At 39.6% G+C, this 22668-nt stretch overlaps 2 protein-coding genes across 2 annotated transcripts in view; both read left to right on the plus strand.

Moving 5' to 3' along the window:
- LOC117557985 overlaps positions 1 to 22668 on the plus strand; it is a 51631-nt gene that overhangs the window by 9137 nt on the left and 19826 nt on the right. The gene's annotated exons all lie outside the window — the stretch shown is intronic.
- Positions 1781 to 7096, plus strand: LOC117557986 (fucolectin-4-like). The gene is made up of 6 exons (XM_034233939.1): positions 1781 to 2038; positions 2608 to 2683; positions 4197 to 4482; positions 5287 to 5435; positions 6087 to 6366; positions 6864 to 7096. The coding sequence occupies exons 2-6, from the start codon at positions 2620 to 2622 to the stop codon at positions 7015 to 7017; spliced, it is 933 nt and encodes a 310-aa protein (XP_034089830.1). The 5' UTR covers positions 1781 to 2038; positions 2608 to 2619; the 3' UTR covers positions 7018 to 7096.

Here is a 22668-nt window from a genome sequence, read left to right on the forward strand (position 1 = left end):
GAATCCACAACAAGTAGAGCTTAAAGTCATTTTATTTTTTTAATTTGTTTTATACTTTATACAAAGCTTATTTGTATAGGAATGTCACTGGTGTTACGTGTTACCAGGAAGAAGAGTAACACCAGTGACAATTTGGAGAAAACACTACCATTTTAACAAAATGGCTCTTCAATACAATACATGTTCCCATTCAAATGTTCACCCCTAGGGCTATGCAATGAGTAACACTAATGACAGACTTGAAAGACTCATGTAACATTTGAAGATAAAATGACACCTTTAACAAACAAAGTAAGAAGTATCTGACTTATGTCTTTGTCCACTGCTCTGCCTCAAATGATCTCTTGTTACAGGAGGCACTTCAGAGACAGTACATTACTTCAAAAATAAAAGCGTTTTGTGTAGCAGTAACACCAATGACGTAATTTTGGGTGACTGACATTTATTTGATATTATTAATAATAATTTGCGTTTTTTTTTTACCATTTCAGTGTTATATGTAATGCTTGTAATGTTATGTAAATATAAATTAGATTTATTTATTGAAAAAAAAAAATGAAAACTATAGGCTCCACTTCCATGTATGATCAAAGTGACAAGGCAGTTCCTTGAACTTGGCATTTTAAATCAATTGCAATTTACGTATAAAACCATTTTTTATTTATTTTTTATTTAGTACCATTGCAAAGACAATCTCTATGTATTCAACATATATAATGAATGTGAGTATTAGGTCAACGTCATGTATTTTGGTGTCTGCAAAAGTAAGTGACAGCACTTCCACCTTTTCTGTAGAATGACCCAGTGCAGCAACACACGGCGGAGATGGCGGAGAGAACTCGCTCCGAGGTGTGGTTAAACTTTACCCGTCTCGATGCTCGTTGCCAAAAGTGCAATAAGAGTTTAGCATGTAAGGGCGGTAACACGAGAAATGTGTCTAAACATTTAGCAAAAGTGCTCCACATTCAGACGGAGGAATGCACCGGGTTCGACTGTCTTTCTAGTAGCTCTGTAGCAAAATCCACGAGTAACGTTTCCACGTCAGGTGTTATGTATGCTAGCAGCAACACACAGAGTTAACACAATTATACAAACATGGGTTAATGATGAGAGGTAACTGAGTTATTTATTTTGTTAAAGTTTCAGCTATTCTGTTTACAGTTCTGTCATCATATTATTTAATATGATTTGTTAAAACACTGTTGTTTCTTTTGATGTGAAATATTATGTATTTAATTTAAATAAAAAGCAATGTTAATTTTGTTCAAAATATGTTTAGTTAATTTAATAATATGTATTTTTGAATCAAGTATTCATCTTTATTGTCTTCATTGTTAGTTTCCACATGCCTAAAACAACCTCAAGCTAAATCTAAAAGTTTATGGCTAAATAAGAGCGTTTGAGAAATTGTGCAAGGCGTAATAGTCCGAATAGTCGATGAATCGTTTCATTAATCGATAGATTAATCGATTATCAAATTAGTCGTTTGTTGCAGCCCTAATTTAAATGCACATTGAAAAAAAAAACAATTTAGGGCAAATAAATTACATTAGAAAATAGAGTTTTATTGACTTCACCATTGGAACCCTTTTTACAGTGTAGCCAGTTTGGCCTAGCCCTATTGTTTGAAGCAGAATTGTATTTACTGTATGTTTCTAAATGGCAGTCTATATATTTTATCGACAATAACGAAGCTAGCACCAGATGAAATAAACATTTTTCAACATCAGTAGAAGAAGTTGCTGATCCCGGATCTTATTATCACGGTCTGCTTCTCGCCATACGTGCTGCACCTCAGTACTTTTCCACTGATCCCGCCTCCACCTTACCCGACTGGACAGCCACACCCACACCGTCAGCTCACCTGGGCTCCTTGCTGCTTTTCATCTCCAATCAGCTAGTATATAAGCCTCTCCTGCACACTCACTCATTGCCAGATTGTTCTTTGAACTCAGGCAAGACTCTTCTGATTCCCGGGAAACCTGCCAGCCTTCTATCACTCACCTTGAGATCATCTTCCATCCCACAACTATACAGTGTGAGTACATATATACAAACTTCAAGAAACTTGTTAACGCATGGTTTGACAAAATGCATTTTCCTTTGTTTTCACCACAACTAAAGTGAACGAGTGCAGTTGCCGTGTGTGTGTGTGTGTGTGTGTGTGTGTGTGTGTGTGTGTGTGTGTGTGTGTGTGTGTGTGTGTGTGTGTGTGTGTGTGTGTGTGTGTGTGTGTGTGTGTGTGTGTGTGTGTGTGTGTGTGTGTGTGTGTGTGTGTGTGTGTGTGTGTGTGTGTGTGTGTGTGTGTGTGTGTGTGTGTGTGTGTGTGTGTGTGTGTGTGTGTGTAATATTTGTTCTTCTTCGTGAAAGGTCTTCATCATAAAGTATACATTCAAATTGCAGCTTTAATTTAATTAATAGTTGTATTAAATACGTTCAACTTTGACTTTGACTTCCCATTGGTCAAAGACATAAGGGGCGGGCTCATGGTCTTAATGTTGAAATTCAATGCACTTAGATCAGATTTTAATTTCTTAAATGATGCCTTTCAGAAATAACAAAGAAACATGTTTTATGTTAAATATGTTCTTTTAATGACTATCCTAGGTCTCATCCAGAATGATGAAACTCAGTGTTTTCCTTCTCATGCTCCTCTTGGAGACGTGCTCTGCCTCCACTTATCGTGAGTATGAATCGTTTGTATATGACGTCTTTTACTATAAAACATAACAGGGAAGTGAATGTAAGGCTGTCCGTGTCATGGTTTTGGATTTTTGTTTTCATTTTCCACCTTTTTGTTTTGAAATGTTTTCCTCCTTGTGTCTTGTCTGATCCTACTCCCTGTGTTTGATTTCCTGTCGTTAGTTTCCCTCCTTTTTCTGATTGTGCCTCATTGTGTTCACCTGCCAGCTGTGTCTTGTCCTGTGATTACCCTTCTGTGTATTTAGTCTTGTCTTCCCCTGTGCTCCATGTCTGTTCGTCGTCATTTCATGTCCCTGTCACCTGCTTGTCCGTGTCTCCTGCCTGTTTCCGTCTGTAAGTTTGTTCCTGTCTGTCGTACTCCCCGGTTTTGTTTCCCCGGTTCGTGCCTTTGGCTTTTTATAATAAAGCTCGCTTTTTGTTACCTAACCTTTTTAGTCCTTTTTTAAACTGCACTTGGGTCCCATTTTCCACACACCCTGACAGTCCGTTAGCAAGAAAAGCAGGTTTATACAAAGTAAGTTTAATTGTCTAGATTAGAGGTTCCCAACCTTTTTTGTCTCGTTTACCTCTTGAGCTCGTCTCCATTCTATAAGAGCCCCCTCACTCATCTGTGATGATGCGCCTACATTTTTTCTTGTTAAACCCTTTTTTCTAGCTGTATTTAACCAAACTGCTCCTTAGTTGATGAGTCACCCTTAATACAAATGCATTTAATCTTGACCTTTACACTTATTCTAGCAGTTTCAACATCTTTTGTTAAGACTAGAGCTTTTAAAGAGACACTCGACCTTGCTTGTCTTTCTTAAACTTTGATCGTTCTGGGGGAAGGACACCAAGCTTAATTAAATTGCTTTAAAATGGTTTATTGTGTCCCCGTACCCCTGGTTGGGAACCACTGGTCTACTTTATAGCTTTATCTCCAAAATCCTTTGGATTGTGGATTGTAGTTTTTCAGCAGTTATGTAATGTACAAAATATTGTAATCTCACTGCTCACATTAGATACTGTATGTTTGGCTGCTCCAATAACTAGTTATTGTGGTAATACTGTTTAAATGTAACTGTGAACACATCGCCATGTAAGAAATCCCAGCAAAGCGACACAAACAAATACAGAAAACACATTCAATCTCCAATTCATCAGTACGTGTTCAGCGTTTGGAAATAAAACACTGCATAGACATTAAAACACTGATAAACATCTTTATCAAGTTGGCAACACGTGCATGCTGAGGCAACATGCTGCAACTTCAGAAAGCGTAACCCAGCTCACAATGGAATAGTTTTTAATGATCACCGTTCTAATATCAAGTCATCATTTACTTTGTGAGAAACGTGCAGAATTTCTCGCATTTGTAATTTGTGTTTTTTCTGTTTTCTTTAGTTGTTGTACGTTGAATATTCAGGACCAGTTATCTGTTGGAACACTAATGTAGCTTAAACCATTTTCCAATGTGTGTATTATAATTATATATTCAACTGTCTCTTCACTAGAAAACGTGGCGTTGCGTGGGAAAGCGACCCAGTCAGACCGTTTTAACCACGCGTTTGGATCTGCCATCAGCGCTCTTGATGGAAACCGTAACAATCACTTCCTTTCTGGATCGTGCAGCCACACTGATAAAGAAAGCAACCCCTGGTGGAGAGTGGACCTGCTGGAGCCCTACGTCGTCACCTCCGTCATCATCTCCAACAGAAGAGACTGCTGTTCAGAAAAGCTTGTGGGGGCACAGATCCACATCGGCAACTCTTTAGACAACAATGGTACATCAAACCCAGTGTAAGACATTTCCTGCACACATTTTATTCATTTGTTTTGTGTAACTGTCTGAGCATTTTGTTTATTTTCTCCTCTCCCCTGTTAATTGCTCACCACCAGTAGACAGAGGTGTATTAAGATGCTTTACTTGAGTACAAGTACAGATACCCTAGTTTCAAAAATATTTAATTACAAGGGAAAGTCCTGCATTCAAAAGGTTTCTTAATTAAAAGTATTAGTAGCAACATTTACTTAATGATTAAATGTACATATGTGACATTTCTAGATATATTCATGCATTTTACAAGTTTAATGTTATTTATATACTTTGACTGTTTTGTGACTTACAGAGTTAGTCCCCTAGTTTAATTGTTAGAGATACATTTAGTTAAAAGTAGCTAAAGCTGTTTAATGAATGTACTGGAATAAAATGACATTATTTCCGTATTGAAATGTAGAGGAGTAGGAGGAGAAAGTAGAATTAAATGGAAATACTCAAGTTAAGTAAAAGCACCTCTGAATTGTAAATGTACTACCCACCTCTGCCAGTAGATTCTCATAGAAACTGTTCCTAAATGTTTCAACCATGTCATTTTACTTATTTGCATTGCTTATCAAAAATATAGGCAATGCTGAAGTGCGTTAAACTTGCATCGTCTTTAATATCTCGCAGTGGGTGCCCCCCTGATTGCAAAAAGGAGTCAGATTGTATAGAAGTCTATGATGAAATTACCAGTTACCTTTTATCTAACTGTTGAAGCCTTGGGGGTATAACATGTCATTCAAGTTCTTCTTTCTTTCTCACTTGTGTTCTCTTTCTTTTAGGGTTGGTACAATTTCTACAATCGAGGCATTGTACACTCTGACTTTCACTGATCGCGTGGAGGGACGCTATGTGACTGTGCATATACCGGGTGATGAAAAGGTCGTTGCCCTCTGTGAGGTGGAAGTCTACGGGTACCATGCCCCAACTGGTGAGGGTTTGGGATCTTACATAAATAATTTGTGATTTCCATCTAAACAAGGAACTGTCATATCAGCCAAGTGGCTGAAAAGTTAACTCAATGCAGAAGTGCCTTAAACCTGCATTCTTTCTAAAAGTCTGATTGTGTAGAAGTCTATGAACATTTGTCCTGCAACTCACTTGATGTATTACCGCTGGAAAGAGTGTAACTATTAGTTTATGATCTCAATTGTTTGTTTCAAGTCCTCTTCAATCCAGCATGATGTTCAAGTTGTAAAATATAGTCCCATTGATAGGAACAAGAGAAAGGATGTAACAGCCTCTCATGGCACTTATGATTACTAAAACAGGTCTTATTTTATTTAAAGTTTAATTTGCCAAAACTGAATGACACATTTAGTTAAACTTAGTGCAGTTGTAGTTATATATAACTTTAACTATAGACTCAATATATTATAGACTATAATATTACTTTAATTCCTCTTTTCCAATAACAAATAACTTTATGGTAGTTATCCCTTTTGTGTCCTTCATCCTGACGGCAAATTAAATCAAATCTTTTGAGAGTCATGGTGAAACAGAATAATAAAAAACAATCTACATCAGGAGTCATACATGTTATTGATTTAACCTAAATCTTTGTTTTGTTTTTTTGTTGCAGAAGAGAACCTGGCCGTTCAAGGAAAAGCTGCACAGTCATCAGTGCATGGGAATGCCAATGCATATAAGGCCATTGATGGGAATCGGGCCTCCAACTGGGGTCAGAATTCCTGCAGTCACACAGCCAATGATTTGAACCCCTGGTGGAGGCTGACTCTGCCCAAAACACACAAAGTGTTTTCTGTTAAGATAACCAACCGAGATGCATACCACCAACGACTCGATGGAGCCGAGATCCGCATTGGAAATTCTCTTGTAAACAATGGTGCTGAAAATCCCAGGTAACGTAGAGCCTGTCCTATTACAATACTAACATTAAAAAGTCACTAAATTGGTATTTTGTTGGAACACGTTTGAGGATCAATTCAGTTTTTCTCTCTCAAGTTTATCTGGTGCTACATTTTGGATTAAAAAATCCTTACATTGCCAAGAAATAGGATTGAAGCGGAATACCCTTCATTTATGAATGATTCCTTCAATGTGTTCTGATCTGATCACAGAAATGGACAAATACCAAGGTCACCAAATGAAAGGCCTGATCGAGGGTCGTCAATTGTGATTCTGTGACATGATTTGAAAACATTTATTTAAACATTACTGAATTGTAATTATTGTTCATTATCAAGCCCTAATTAAAATATCTGCAACCAACATTCTAACCAAGTAAATCGTAGAAACCTAATGACGCTTTGAGTTTATGTTGAACTTAAAATGAAAAGCCTATTACTTCAGTAAACCCTTCCTGAGGTTAATGTAGTGATTTCTGCTTCTTCTACAGGTTTGCTGTAATCACCAGCATCCCGGCAGGTGAAACTGTTGAGTTCCAGGTTCCCAACGGGATGGACGGCCGCTATGTTTACATAGGTATCACTGGAAGAAAGGAGTTCCTGACCCTCTGTGAGGTGGAGGTGTTTGGCTCTGCACTGGATTAGCATTCAATGTAATGGATTTGCAAACATGCTGTAATGTGTACACAAAGCATCCAAAATAAAATGTGCATCTTAAATATCATTGTTTGCATGACGTCAAGATTTACTGGTGGAGATTGCAACAAAAGTCTGCCTTGACTTTTGATTTTACACAGGACTTGTACACCTTTTGGGAATGTAAGACCAGTGAAAGCAATGATTCAGAAGGCAAGTTTTTTAATTTTTTAAAATGCAGACAAAATAGACAAATATTATAAAAGACATCTGAAAGCTTTCTTACCCAAAGTTAGATCAGAAGATCAATCCCCATCGTGTCTGTAAGAGGGGTATCTTGATCAGTTGTCTGTCAGCTAGCAGTCAGCTGGCTATCCCATAGCTGGGAGAGGGATACCTAAGTGAGGGCATTAGTAAATCTCGGGAAGAAAGCAATAAAACCTATTTCATTAAATATTGAATGGTCATTAATGTGCCACGAAGAAGGAACCTAAGACTGCTACCATTTACATGAAATCTACTGCTATAAAAAGGTTGAGGTGACTTTTACAAAACCTACTAACTGATAGCTTTTGATCACTAACCGTTACAGCAACCCAAATACACAGCTTTAATAACAAGACTTCCTTTGGCAAAAAAAATACAATAAGAAAGAAAAGGAACCTTGTTAAGGCCATACAGTTGTATTTTACAAAGTTTCGGTATTTACAAAAAAGTCCTGACAGGGCACAGTTAGAGGCAGTCTACTTGTTTTGCCATAAAAAACACAACTCTTTCTGTCATTTTATAACTGGATGAGGAATGAAAGCTTGCCTGCTGAAAGCTAAATGATATGCAGTAAAGATTGTATTTAAAAGCTTCCAAACATGGGAACATCATTTTCCAAAGACTCTTTAAACACTGCTGGCCTCTTATGAAACATTTCAACAACTTTTTAATAAAAATACTTGCACACAAATACATTATAAAAACAGCGTACTACAGAAGAATCTTTCCCCAGATCAACACTGCAGAACAATAGAAGAAGTCAGATTGTGTCAAGATGCAAAGGGTATTTCTTCACAGTATGTGGACATCAATGATTGGGCCTGCCAGACAAAATGTACTAAAGTCAAAGAAAATAAATTCCTAACATTAAGAAATAATACTGATGTATGAACAGCATGTCTTTGAAAACACTGTTTCCGAAAGTAAAGATTCTATATGACAGAACCAAGGGAACAATAAAATGCTAGGAAACCATCCTTCCACAATAATTAACCTTGCCGTCGGTTTCAGTCGGTACAGTCCACACTAATTTTAAAGCATGTGACTTCAAATGTCCACTGAAGCTTCTGCTACGCCGATGAGATGATTAAATGATAGAAAATAAAATAATTCACCTCAGTGCTCCACATAGATCTCATGTGACCTTCATGCGTTGTTTTTCACTGTTTAAACTTCCACTGGTGCTCTTTGAATTGCTTCACCATCTCTTCTGCAATGGTTTCATGTTTTTTTTTCAAAATGGAGAATTTGCGCCACCTTCTGCTTAACTCGATGTTTTTGCACAACAATGGAAAATAGGGGGATGGTAACATCCACAAACAAACCTATTACACATAAAGAGTTGATCCTATCACTTTTGGATGCAGTACAACTCCCTAAGAGAGTGGCGGTCTGTAAGTGTGCAGCACACACTACAGGGATGGACCCAATTTCCACAGGGAACCGAAAGGCAGATGAAGAGGCTAAGAAAGCATCGCAAAGACAGTGACAGGACAATGACCAATATATTTCTGAAAATATGGAACACATTGATCATGACATCCTAAAAGACATGCAAGCGAATGCACCTGACAAAGAAAATATATACTGGAAGAAGAAGTTGTGTACACAGAATAAAGAGGGGTTATGGGAAAGTACAGAAGGCACATTTGGAAGTAATACAGAAGCTATTCACAGCCTATGGCTTTACAAACTCTAAAGAAAAATGGTTTAGCATGTTCTGTGTGTGCACAGTATAACCCTCAGGGACAGTTCAAACCAAAGAGAGGTAAAATACCGGAGCCAGTATCCGTTTCAGCACATTTGCATGGACTTTATTGAACTAATTAAATATGAGGGAATTAAATATTGTCTAACAATCATTGGCATGTACTCAAAATGGATTGAAGTTTTTCCAACTAGGAATCCGGACGCATTGACAGTGGCTAAAGCATTGACAAATCACATAATCCCACGTTTTGGAATTCCGGAAAAGATCTATAGTGATAATGGCACACACTTTGTAAATAAAGTAATTCAGGATTTGATAGCTGTATTTGGAATACAATTAAAACGACATTGTTCTTATCATCCACAATCAGCAGGGTTGATAGAAAGAAATAATGGTACAGTAAAAGCTAAACTGAAGAAGATGATGGCCGAGACAGGGAAAACATGGATGAGATGCTTAGCACCAGTGATGCTAAGCATGCACATTCTACCTAGTGCTAGAGGGCTGCCTATCACCTTTTGAAATGTTATATGGAAGACCATATTATCTGCCCGAGTTAAAACAATTTGTAAGAGAGGACGAGAGTATAAGTGAAAACACAGCAGAATATATGACAAACATTTTGAGAAGAAAAGAGATCACAAATGTTATTGTCCCCTCTGCACAGGAAGTACCTGACACTACACAGACAGTGAAACCAGGAGAGTGGGTGTTCACCAGAGCGATAAAGAGGAAACTCGCCTCTACTGTGGTGAAGTCTGGCTACAAAGGGAGGTGATTCCAATAAGGGCACTTGTCTCAAACCAGTGAATAAACCAACAGAACCCAGTAGAATTGAACGAGTGGACGTTAGCAGGGAAACAGTAACGGGTCTGAGTGATAGAAACTGACGATGTACAGATAAATAATTAGGCCATGGCATCCATTCGGATTACATTAAAACATGTGCCTATACAATCTACCTACCTCAGCCGTTTGGGTACTTTTGTATATTAATTTTTTATCTTTTATAATCATTTGTATTTTTCCAAGTTCTATGTTATTCCGTATTATAAACAGGAGGGATATGTTGGAGAAATATTGTTTTCTCCACTCTTTGGGTTGTTTTAATGCACTGTTTGCTACCGTCAACAGACTAACTAACCCCCCAGTGTCAGTAGCCTCTGAATTTCTATCCACCAGGGCGTGCAATGATTTTGCCTTTTTCACTGACAAAATTCAGAAAATCAGACAAGCAGTCAGTGCCTCTGCATCAGGAACAGCAAATGTGTTGTCTCTGTGTCCACTTAACATCAATTCAAACACCATGACACAATTCCATCAGATTAATGATAAAAACCTAGAGGACATTATACAACTTCTGAAATCCTCCTCCTGCTGCTTTGATATTATTCCAACAGGATTTTTTAAAGATGTTTTGCCTTGCATGGCCTCAAATCTACTTCATATATTAAACAAATCTCTTCACTCAGGTATTTTTCCACAGGCCCTGAAAATTGCAGTCATTAAACCGCTCTTAAAAAAGAATAATCTAGATGCTTCAGTAATGAACAATTACAGGCTCATATCAAACCTGCTATTTCTAGGTAAAATCATTGAAAAAGTAGTTTTTCAACAGTTGAGTAATTTCTTGCATTTAAATAACTGTTTCGATGTGTTCCAGTCAGGCTTTCGTCCAAACCACAGCACTGAGACTGCTCTTGTAAAGGTATTTAATGACATCCACTTAAACACAGCCAGGGGCAGAACTTCAGTGTTAGTATTATTAGATCTCAGTGCTGCGTTTGACACTGTTGACCACAGCATATTACTCGACCGACTGGAAAACTGGGTGGGACTTTCGGAAACAGTTCTGAATTGGTTTGAATCCTACTTAAAGGACAGAAACAACTTTGTTTCTATAGGTAAATACACATCTGAGTTGACAAATATGACATGTGGGGTTCCTCAAGGCTCCATCTTGGGGCCTCTTCTCTTTAACATCTACATGCTACCACTGGCTCAGATAATGAAAAACAACAAAATAAGTTACCATAGCTATGCAGATGACACACACATTTACGTAACAATTTCACCAGGAGACTATGCTCCAATTCAAACACTGAGTAAGTGCATTGAACAAATCAATGACTGGATGTGTCAGAACTTTCTCCAATTAAACAAAGATAAAACTGAGGTAATGGTTATTGGAGCCAAGTCAGAACATATAAAAGTTAGCGCTGAGCTTCAGTCTGCAATGTTCAAAACAACAGATAAAGCCAGAAATCTAGGTGTAGTCATGGACTCTGACCTGAGTTTCAACAGTCACATTAAAACAGTTACTAAATCAGCCTACTATCACCTAAAGAATATATCTAGGATTAAAAGACTATTGTCACAGCAGGATTTGGAAAAACTTGTCCATGCTTTTATCTTCAGTAGACTCGACTACTGCAATGGTGTCTTCACAGGTCTCACTAAAAAATATATTAGGAAGCTGCAGCTGATTCAGAAGGCCGCTGCTCGAGTCCTCACTAACACTAAGAAAGTGGATCACATCACTCCTGTTCTGAAGTCTTTACACTGGCTTCCTGTGTGTCAAAGAATAGATTTCAAAATACTGCTGCTGGTTTATAAAGCACTGAATGGTTTAGGCCCAAATTACATTTCTGACCTCCTGCTAAATTATGAACCATCCAGATCTCTCAGGTCTTCAGGGACTGGTCAGCTTTCTGTCCCCAGAGTCAGAACTAAACATGGTAAAGCAGCGTTCAGTTATTATGCTCCAAATATCTGGAACAAACTCCCAGAAACCTGCAGGTCCGCTGCAACTCTGACTACTTTTAAATCCAGGCTGAAGACTTTTCTTTTTGTCGCTGCTAATTGAACTATTCATATTGTGAAAAATACAGAAAATACAAGTCTGTGTTGTTAAACATTCCTCGTGTGCCGTTCACCACAGGGGGGAGGGGAATTCTGTTGATGAGCAATAAACTACCTTATTCTCAATCAAAACCACTATGCAAATGTAGTGGTAAAACTGCTCAACCGACCGAGAGCAGAGATATTAATTAATTTAATTAATTCTAAGAACGGAATCTGCTGAAGAGTAATAACCACATTATTCTCAATCAACAACCACTATGCTAATTTAGTGGTGCTCTGCCCTCCCCGATCCGGAGAGCAGAGACTTTTAATGAATTCAGTACCCTTTATTTTAACAACAGCCAAATTCAACAACCCCTCAGTTTATGAAACACAGCGTGACGTAATATTTAGTAACATCCTAATAAGAGTTATGTTTAGTTCCACAACTCATAATGGTGCGATTTAAGTAGAATATGACACTGTGCTTTGTTTCTCCTCGTGTGCTGCTCCCCACAGGGGGGAGGGGAATTACCCACACCCTCTTCCTGCAGCAGCAACAGGGTGATTTCGAGGCGAGTTGATTTAACTGGTTAAACCGTTGACATCTCCAGAAATCGGCGATTCGTTTCAGTACAAATCTTTACATTGCTTTTAAACCGAAGTTCCACATTACTGATGCCCTCTTTAAGGTCTCTCCGAATATTTGCCGTGCACACACACAGAGGAAACCAAAAATATTGCATCTATCTGTTCCACAGGTAATTTTATACCGTCAATCACAGAGTCTGGCGAGGCAATGTCAAAATATAGATTTGAAATTACACTCACCAGCTCGACGATTTGTTGGTAACTGTTCGCGACGCCAATTGTGAAGTAAAAAACTTCTTTGCAGCAATGTTGAGCCAATCATGAAATGAGTGAAACTGGATTCGCCTGTCAATACACTGATACCTATTGAGAGCCTGAGCGGCCGGAGAGTTCACAGCATATTACAGTTCCCCTGTAAGATACCAGCCAACTCTGAAGCCCAAAAGCGCCAAGAACCCATCTATACATGAAGAAGAGGAGGGCCCTAAAACACGCGGGTTTTCCTTCAATGCATGCCAGATGTCGAGACAAAGACTCGTTGCATTGTAAACCCACATGAGCCAAGCTTCTCCCCCATAAGACATCAGATGACCTCTTGACCTGTGTCTTCCTGAGAAGCTATGGATCACATTACAGGCAGGAATACACTTCAACCATATTGAACAGATTCCCGAGGACAAGTCACTAAACTCTATATACTTTAACAAGACTAAAATATTCCTTTACACATATCTTAGACTGCAATGTAACTTTTATCCATGTACTTTTTCTTTTAATGTTTAATTGAACTATTCATATCTTAGACTGCACTGTAACTTTTATCCATGTATTTTTTCTTTTAATGTTTATTTTATTAGCTTTTCTTTTTAATGACTGATTTTAAATGCCATTTTCTTAATGTCTTTCATTTTTTGTAAAGCACTTTGAATTGCCTTGTGTTGAAAAGTGCTATATAAATAGCCTTGCCTTGCCTTGCCTTGCCTTGCCTTGCCTTGCCTTGCCTTGCCTTGCCTTGCCTTGCCTTGCCTTGCCTTGCCTTGCCTTGCCTTGCCTTGCCTTGCCTTGCCTTGCCTTGCCTTGCCTTGCCTTGCCTTGCCTTGCCTTGCCTTGCCTTGCCTTGCCTTGATATGATATCATGCCTTGATATGATATCATGCCTTGATATCATGTGTGGCTCTGAACTGTGTATGACCTTGCAGCTGCCTCTTCTTGTGATAGGAGGAGGCAGGGCATTTCAGGTTGTTGATATTTATGAGAAGACAGACTTGCTGTCTCCTAAATATCTCATTTCTATGAAGCGTGAAGGAAGTACGTGACTCTTTCCAGAAGACGTCGCAGATGACCCATCGCAGATGACCCGACTTTCCGACACCCTTAGCTGATATTTAGCGCCACCTCGATTTACGACTTTGTTGTTATCTCCTGTGTTTTGGACTATATAAGCCTGGTGTTTTTTGCTGTTCCTTTGAGCAACATACCCCATGTGTGTGAGTTAACCCATATCCTTTGTATGTGATTTAACTCTGCTTCTTCTTGCAAGAATAAATTAGTTACCTGATCATTGATTCTCAACCTGGTGTCGAGTGATATTTTTCTAACAACAGTCATACGTTATTCTAACACTTTCTGAAGACATTCTTTTCGACAGCGAATTAATCACGATCTGGATGCTGCTAAATTATTTCCTGGGGTTAACCTTGTAATCAAGAAATCATTGCAGCCACTCACACTGGGTTTGCTGCGCCATTGTCTTTTAAAGAGTTGCCGATGTGAACCTCTGCCCCGTTGATCCTTTTTGCACAGCAGTCTGCTCTGTTGGTGATGATGATGGAGGTGACGATGTAGGACTCCAGCAGGTCCACTCTCCACCAGGGGTTGGCAGACTAACCCCTGGTGGAGAGTGGACCTGCAAGATAGTGAGATTCAGGCTTCCATCAATAGCTTTGTTTGCGTCTCCATAATAGTCTGGATTACGCCCTGACTGGCTTGCTTTTCCACGCAAGGCCACATTTTCTGTGAATGAGACATTTGAAATAAATAAATATTTGGTGGATGGAAAAAAAAAATGTAATCAATGAACATGAAAAAAAACGTTGGCCACTTGAGGGCAGCCAACACAAGTTGTGAACAGAACATCGACATATCAACTCGTTTTTGAGTTCATTGGGTAAAGACGTTTGCAATCAGTCACTAATTTATACATGAATAGCATCCCATTCAACAGCACTGGATATTTTATTGACACTATGTCGTGAAATATTCCACAACACACACAAGTTTTGATTGGTCAATTGTTGTCTGATAGAGCTTTTCAACAATAATGTTTCTAGCCTCCATGAACAATCTGTAATCTACAACTTTGCATTTTCTTTTTCAAACAATTGCCTTATTTACCAAGGGGTCAGTTCTCTGCTGTATGTTCTCGAGTCCCCTCTCAAGTCACCTCTCGAGTTCCCTCTCAAGTCTCCTTTCGAGTCACCTCTCAAGTCACCTCTCGAGTTCCCTCTCGAGTTCCATCTAAAGTCCCCTCTCCAATCCCTACTCAAGTCCCTTCTCTAGTCCCTACTCAAGTCCCTACTCAAGTGCCGTTGGAGGTTCCACTGGGGGTCCTGCCAACTCCATGTCCTGTCCCGTTGGGGGTCCCGCCGACTACTCTTCTGCCGGGGGTCCTGCCAACCCTATGTCCTGTGCCTTTGGGGGCCCCGCCGTCACCTGTCTTGCCGGGGGTCCTGCCAACTCCTTGTCCTCTTCCACCAGGGGCCCTGCCTACTCCTTGCTCTGTTGCGTTGGTGGTCCAATCTACACCAGCCCTTGCTCCATCCGGGGTCCCATTGACACCAGCCCAGGTCATGTCCAGGAACCCGTCTACGCCTGTCCCACCGGCTCCGGGGCCTGTCCGGCCGACACCGGGTCCTGTCCGTCCTCCGGAGCTGTGCGGTCTTCGACCTCGAGCCCTGCCCCCTGAGTGCCGTGGCCCTCGCCCTCGAGCCCGGCCCCCTGACTCCTCGAACTATGCCTTGCCCCCGGGCCGTCCGCCGAGACCCCCTCCTCGAACTCTGACTTGCCCCCGGGCCGTCCGCCCGAGACCCCCTCCAAGGAATGCACGAGACCCCCTCCTTGAACTCTTTCTTGCCCCCGGGCCGTCCGCCCAAGATCCCCTCCATGGATTACGCTTTGCTCGGATGTCCATCCGAGTAATAATCAACTTACATAATATAATATGGCAGCTAATTGAGAAAGTGTAATAAGTCGACTATAGAGCTAAATCCTGAAGTGATTAACCTGATGCTTGAATACAATTTTCTGCCCAAAATTCAGAGGGAAATGGCAGCTAAGTACGAATCATTTTGTATGCTTTGTGTACACTTTAGTCCAACTTATTTTTCTCCCTGCCCAGGCAGTATTGTGTCAGAATACAAAAGGTTAGCATGAATAAAATCACCTGTTTATAGACCTGAATAATCCCCTTTCTCAATAAGCCTACACTTCTTTGCATGCCTCACTAAAAACAATCTCTAGCGATCTTTTTTTGAAGATGAAGATGGTGCTGTACACTTTAAAAAAGAGGAGATTGTGTGAAACAGCTCCACCTGCTGGCCTTAAACAGACAGGTGACAGGGAAACATCTGCAGGAATATTCTAGTATCAGCAACAGCAAGAGAGCCGTGCACAAGTCCAATCCAGACATTGCTTAAACAGACTCATATAATGTCTCTTGTTTTTATTGTGAGCTCGCAGTTTACTGTAAATTCCCAGATAACATTGGTTGTACTTCCTGGTCAGATAAACAAAGATGCCACACACTGCCAAGTGGATCATTTAAGTTACAACTTCCGGGTTTGATTAGATGATGTGTGTACTATTATGTATTCTCAGGAACATAATATTGCTGCTGAAAACTAAAAAAAAACTAAAAACAACCAGAGAAGCGATCAAAATGTGATGGACTTATGCACATTGATTGGCATAGATGAATATAATTATATGAAAACGTATTGACCTTAACCCTCTATGGCATGACTTTTTATTTTGGGAGGAAAAAAATGTTTCACCATGTGTTTTAGGAGCTTAGGGGTCCCTGATATTATATCAATTATAAAATGTGACCCCCCCTCACCCCTCAAACAGGGGTTGGTTTGTTGCCTCAGGGCAACACTGTGCTACGAGGGTATTGAAACACCAAGGATTTCTACCATTCAGAAGAAATAGAAAAAACAACTCTATATGAATTCAAAAGGTTTTCTGTGTGTGTGTGTGTGTGTGTGTGTATGTGCGTGTCTGTGTGTGTCTGCATGTGTGTGTGTTTGTGTGTATGTGTTTGTATGTCTCTGTGTGTGTGTGTGGGTGGGTGGGTGTGTGTCTGTGCGTGTGTGTGTGTCTGTGTGTATGTGTTTGTGTGTGTATATCTGTGTGTATGTACGTGTGTGTGTGTGTGACGTGTATGTGTGTATGTGTTTGTATGTCTCTCTGTGTGTGTGTGTGTGTGTGTGTGTGTCTGTGTGTGTCTGTGCGTGTGTGTATGTGTGTGTTTGTGTGTGTCTGTGTGTATGTATGTGTGTGTGTCTGTGCATGTGTGTGTGTATGTGTTTGTATGTGTGTGTCTCTGTGTGGGTGTGTGTGTGTGTGTGTGTGTGTGTGAGAGTGTGTGTGTGTGTACATGTCTGTGTGTATGTGTTTGTATGTCTCTGTGTGTGTGTGTGGGTGGGTGGGTGTGTGTCTGTGCGTGTGTGTGTGTATGTCTGTGTGTATGTGTTTGTGTGTGTATATCTGTGTGTATGTACGTGTGTGTGTGTGTGACGTGTATGTGTGTATGTGTTTGTATGTCTCTCTGTGTGTGTGTGTGTCTGTGTGTGTCTGTGCGTGTGTGTATGTGTGTGTTTGTGTGTGTCTGTGTGTATGTATGTGTGTGTGTCTGTGCGTGTGTGTGTGTATGTGTTTGTATGTGTGTGTCTCTGTGTGGGTGTGTGTGTGTGTGTGTGTGTGTGTGTGTGTGAGAGTGTGTGTGTGTGCATGTCTGTGTGTATGTGTTTGTATGTCTCTCTGTGTGTGTGTCTGTGTGTGTGTGTGTGCGTGTTTGTGTGTGTATGTGTGTATGTATGTGTGTGTGTCTGTGCGTGTGTGTGTGTGTGTGTGTTTGTGTGTGTATGTATGTATGTGTTTGTATGTGTGTGTCTCTCTGTGTGTGGGTGTGTGTGTGTGTGTGTGTGAGAGTGTCTGTGTCTGTGTTTGTCTGTGTGTGTATCTGTGTGTGTTTCTGTGTGTGTGTGTATGTGTGCGTGTGTGTGTTTGTGTGTGTCTGTTTATGTGTGTGTGTGTGTGTGTGTGTGTGTGTCTGTGTTTGTCTGTGTGTGTATCTGTGTGTGTTTCTGTGTGTGTTTCTGTGTGTGTGTGTGTGTGTGTGTGTGTGTGTGTGTCTGTGTTTGTCTGTGTGTGTATCTGTGTGTGTTTCTGTGTGTGTTTCTGTGTGTGTGTGTGTGTGTGTGTGTGTGTGTGTGTGTCTATGTGTGTGTTTGTGTCTGTGTGTGTGCCTGTGTCTATGTGTGTGTGTCTGTGTGCCTAACCCTATGTTGACCTTCACTGTCCTCACTGTCAGACGGAATAGCCCTAACAGCCTGATCGTGTCCCTTCTGCCCATAACAGGTTTTGGGTCCATTTCCTGTAAATATCAGTAGAGGTAAAAACATTGATTAGGTTTATCATTTTATAGCTGAGCACACTTGTATGATATTGCCTGGAAAAAAGTGGTCAAGTGGCCCAGTGTTGCTCTGAGGCAACGAACAAAAAAACATAGTTTTAGCTGATTAATAAATACATAATAAGTCTTCAAACAATCAAATATACTTCTTTACGTATTCATGCACATGCATGTATTTTTTATTTTAAGTTGTGTACATTTCTAATATGTTAAAAAGTGAAATGTATCTTACCAAGTGGTGGCCCTGAGTCCCCTGCAGCTTTGCTTGCAGAAAGGACTGCTCCACCCCCAGACAAAATGCCACACCCATATAATTCCCTCATTGTATTGGACACCAGCATGTCAGGTGACATTGTGTATATTTAAAAAAATAAAAATATTTAGAGGGCCAGTGTGAGGTCGAAAAAAGTGGTTTGTTGCCTTCGGGCAACAGTATGCGGTAGAGGGTTTTAATGTATTGGCTGATTTAACATGAGGTCTATGCCAACTAACTGACTTGGTCACTCATATGCATACCACATTTTCTAAATGAAACAGTTGAAACAGCATTGAAGAGGCATTTTGCAACTTGAAGGATTCTGCTTGGCTTTGGTATGCATTCATGGAGAAATATGTGTTTCAGGGCACACAGTTTATTTTAAGTGGAAATTATCCAATTATTACATTACATGTCACTTGTTAGACACTTTTATCCAAAGCGACTTACATACATTCAGTACTGTGGGCAGTCCCCACAGGAGCAATTTGGGATGAAGCGTCTTTCCAAGGGACACAACGACATGCTGACTGCAGTGGGGTTTGAACCTGATCCAAAGACCAACGCACTGAGCCACACCCTCCAGATTTTGGAACTGACGCTTTTGACTAATTTAGTCAAATATTATTCAAAGTTCACTGATAATGATTGCCATAAATAATTGGAAATGATTGACCTTAATGCAATGACATGATGATTATAATGTCCCTTGATTTATTTTCCACGCAATGCCACATGTTGAATAAATTAGACAGTTGAAATACACATTAAAAAGTAGAGTGGAAAACATCAACCCTTTATTGTTCTTAATATTTGGCAAGATAAATATTATACACACATACAAAAATTATAAAAGCATTAAAAAAGTTGTTGATTGTCCACACTGATTACTGACATGACTCAGTGAAACTGAATGATCTTAATGAATTGTTACATGATTGTGTTGAATGTCCCCATTAGGGTCTGACTTGATTGCTTGATTGATAAATGAGACAGTTGAAATGCACGATAAAAAAGCAGAATGGTTAAAACATTATCCTGTTATAATTCATGTTGATTGGCAAGTGACATTACTTTTTGTGTTGGAGCGCCTCAGGTATACAAAGCTTGAACTCCCATCCATCTGCAGCTAGCAAGTGAAGCTTAAGCTAAGATTGCAACACAAGTCTGTACAAGAGCATCAGCTGTATCAAAGGTCATTGATACACGTTCTAAACCAATTCAGACCTAATCCTGCCTGGAGTCGTACACCTCCACCTCACAGAGTAACGTGAAGTTGGTTTTTCCACTGTTTTTCCACTGTTCGAAGCGCACTCATGTATGTCATGTATGCATAGAAACGTATCATGGCTTCCAGTTGAGAAACGTCTGCAATCTCGTGTTATCACTTTTCAATTTTTTTTCCAATTTAGCAAAAAAACACTGTATTTTTATGATCAAATAGTTTACACAAGAGACGAGCATGACCATAAGACTAGACAAGCTACATCAGGCCATCTACTGGCACCTAAACCCAGGACACATCTTCTGAAATCTTCTGTGTCTTATAGAGCTATAAAGGAATGGAACTCATTGCCAAACTACCTTGCTGAAATAGAGTCCAGAGCCTCTTTCAAGAAGAGATTGAAGGGCCATCTACTAATGACCATGTACCCTTGTGAGCTGTGAACCCTAATTTAATTTGATCGCATGTTGTTGATGATATTGGTGATGTTTTTAATGTTGTTAATGATGTCAGGACTTATGTCCTAAATGTTGCTGTATTATTGTTGTATTATTGTTGTATTGTTTTAAGTGTCGGACCCCAGGAAGAGTAGCTTTTGTCGAGAGCAAAAGCTAATGGGGATCCTTAATAAACATAAGCTTACACCATACGTAAGTAGGATCTATCTTTACATGTCATATATTTGTTATAAAACATAAAAATAAAAAAGATCTGGCCAAAGCTGCTTCAAGTACTACATAAAAGAACAATGAGAGATAAGGGCTCTATTTTAGAGATCTAAAGTACATGGTCTTAAGTGCATTTTGAGTGTGTCCTACTTTTACAAATGTTTTGTTTAACTGCCTACAACTGGGCACATAGTAAAGTTCAATGGGCAAGGGGTTTGTATTTAGCCTCTTGATTAGGCCATTTAAATGCGTATTTTGGGCAAAACAATAATTTTGCCAATTTTTTAAGCAGACTTTTGTTGCAATCTCCACCAGTAAATCTTGACGTCATGCAAAGTGTGATTTCTGCTTCTACTACCAGGTTTGCTGTAATCACCAGCATCCAGGCAGGTGAAACTGTTGAGTTGAGTAAGCCATGGAAAATACTTATTTCTAATTGGCTGACGGGTGTATGTTCAAATGGTATCTCTAGTGAATAGCCAATAAAATACATTTCATTTTTGTTTATCGAGTAAAGCAGAAGGTGGCGCAAATTCTCCATTTTGAAAAAAAAACATTAACCCATTGCAGAAGAGATGGTGAAGCAATTCAAAGAGCTCCAGTGGAAGTTTAAACAGTGAAAAACAACGCATGAAGGTCACATGAGATCTATGTGGAGCACTGTGGTGAATTAATTTATTTTCTATCATTTAATCATCTCATCGGCGTAGCAGAAGCTTCAGTGGACATTTGAAGTCACATGCTTTAAAATGAGTGTGAACTGTACCGACTGAAACCGACGGCAAGGTTAATTATTGTGGAAGGATGGACCCCATCCTGCAAAAAAAAAGGTGGCGCAGAGGGAAAGGGAGAAAAGAAAGAAGCGAGGAGGAATCACCAAAATGTGCTAAAATCACTGATTTATTCAGAACCCCCCGTAAGGTATAGAATGATGAAGCAGAAAAATAATAAAACATATATAGTAAAAATATAACAGTATTTACATTGCATTTGATCTGGGGTTAAACTCTGGATTTTATTTTATTTTGCACTAAAGAGGAAATATTATGCAAATGTTCAGGTTCATAGTTCTATCTCCTCTAATGTGGCACAAAAACCTATATATCACACTACAGAAGAGGGGAACCCCCTACGAGCATAATAGGCCTCTTTAACTGGTGCTGGAAAGAGTGTTTCCGTATGGTTAAATCATGGCACCCTGTGTTCTGTATTTGATGGTGACCACTCATGTGTGCATTTTAGGACATGGTTGTGTATATATATTATATATAATCATTTAAAATATCTAAATTGACTTGAATTTCAGGACAAATAGTGTGTAATTTTCATGAACTTCGTCTTCCTTTCTCTTCGCTCCGGCCCGGGTGCAGCATGCCAGAGATCTGGGACATTGAGGATTCCCAAAACGTTGGTAAAGTTCCCCTTTGCGCCCACATGTCCAGAAGCTCACGACCCCACTTCACCACAGTCTTCTCCAACGACATCTACAAAGTTCTCAAAGTCTCCAAAGATCTCAGATAACACCGTGAGAAGGACTAGTTCAGCACCTGTTGATCTTTCACTAGGTTTTGATCAGTCACTGCCATTACTGCTTTTTACTCGAAGCCCAGCGGTCCCCCCTCTTTGCGGTGCTCTGATTCACTGAGCGGTTGGACATTTCGCCCTGACTTCTCAGTATCTGTGGACTGTTGCCAACCATCTTTACTGCTGCATTGTTTTCATACAGCAATTTTTCCATTACGCCAAAAGGTTTCCTAGCTTTTTATTGTTCCCTTGGTTCTGTCATATAGAATCTTTACTTTCGGAAACAGTGTTTTCAAAGACATGCTGTTCATACATCAGTATTATTTCTTAATGTTAGGAATTTATTTTCTTTGACTTTAGTACATTTTGTCTGGCAGGCCCAATCATTGATGTCCACATACTGTGAAGCAATACCCTTTGCATCTTGACACAATCTGACTTCTTCTATTGTTCTGCACAGTGTTGATCTGGGGAAAGATTCTTCTGTAGTACGCTATTTTTATAATGTATTTGTGTGTAAGTATTTTTATGCAAAAGTTGTTGAAATGTTTCATTAGAGGCCAGCAGTGTTTAAAGAGTCTTTGGAAAATGATGTTCCCATGTTTGGAAGCTTTTAAATACAATCTTTACTGCATATCATTTAGCTTTCAGCAGGCAAGCTTTCATTCCTCATCCAGTTATAAAATGGCAGAAAGAGTTGTGTTTTTTTATGGCAAAACAAGTAGACTGCCTCTAACTGTGCCCTGTCAGGACTTTTTTGTAAATACCCAAACTTTTTGTAAAATACAACTGTATGGCCTTAACAAGGTTCACTTTCTTTCTTATTGCATTTTTTTGCCAAAGGAAGTCTTGTTTTTAAAGCTGTGTATTTGGGTTGCT

Source organism: Gymnodraco acuticeps, unplaced genomic scaffold, assembly GCF_902827175.1.
Source record: "Gymnodraco acuticeps unplaced genomic scaffold, fGymAcu1.1, whole genome shotgun sequence".
NCBI classification, from domain to species: domain Eukaryota; kingdom Metazoa; phylum Chordata; class Actinopteri; order Perciformes; family Bathydraconidae; genus Gymnodraco; species Gymnodraco acuticeps.

Coding starts and splice junctions, on each gene's coding strand:
- LOC117557986 (XM_034233939.1), top strand. CDS start 2,620: ATGATGAAACTCAGTGTTTTCCTTCTCATGCTCCTCTTGGAGACGTGC. Junction 4,483..5,286: donor AATGGTACATCAAACCCAGT/GTAAGACATTTC, acceptor TCTTTCTTTTAG/GGTTGGTACAATTTCTACAA. Junction 5,436..6,086: donor CGGGTACCATGCCCCAACTG/GTGAGGGTTTGG, acceptor TTTTTGTTGCAG/AAGAGAACCTGGCCGTTCAA.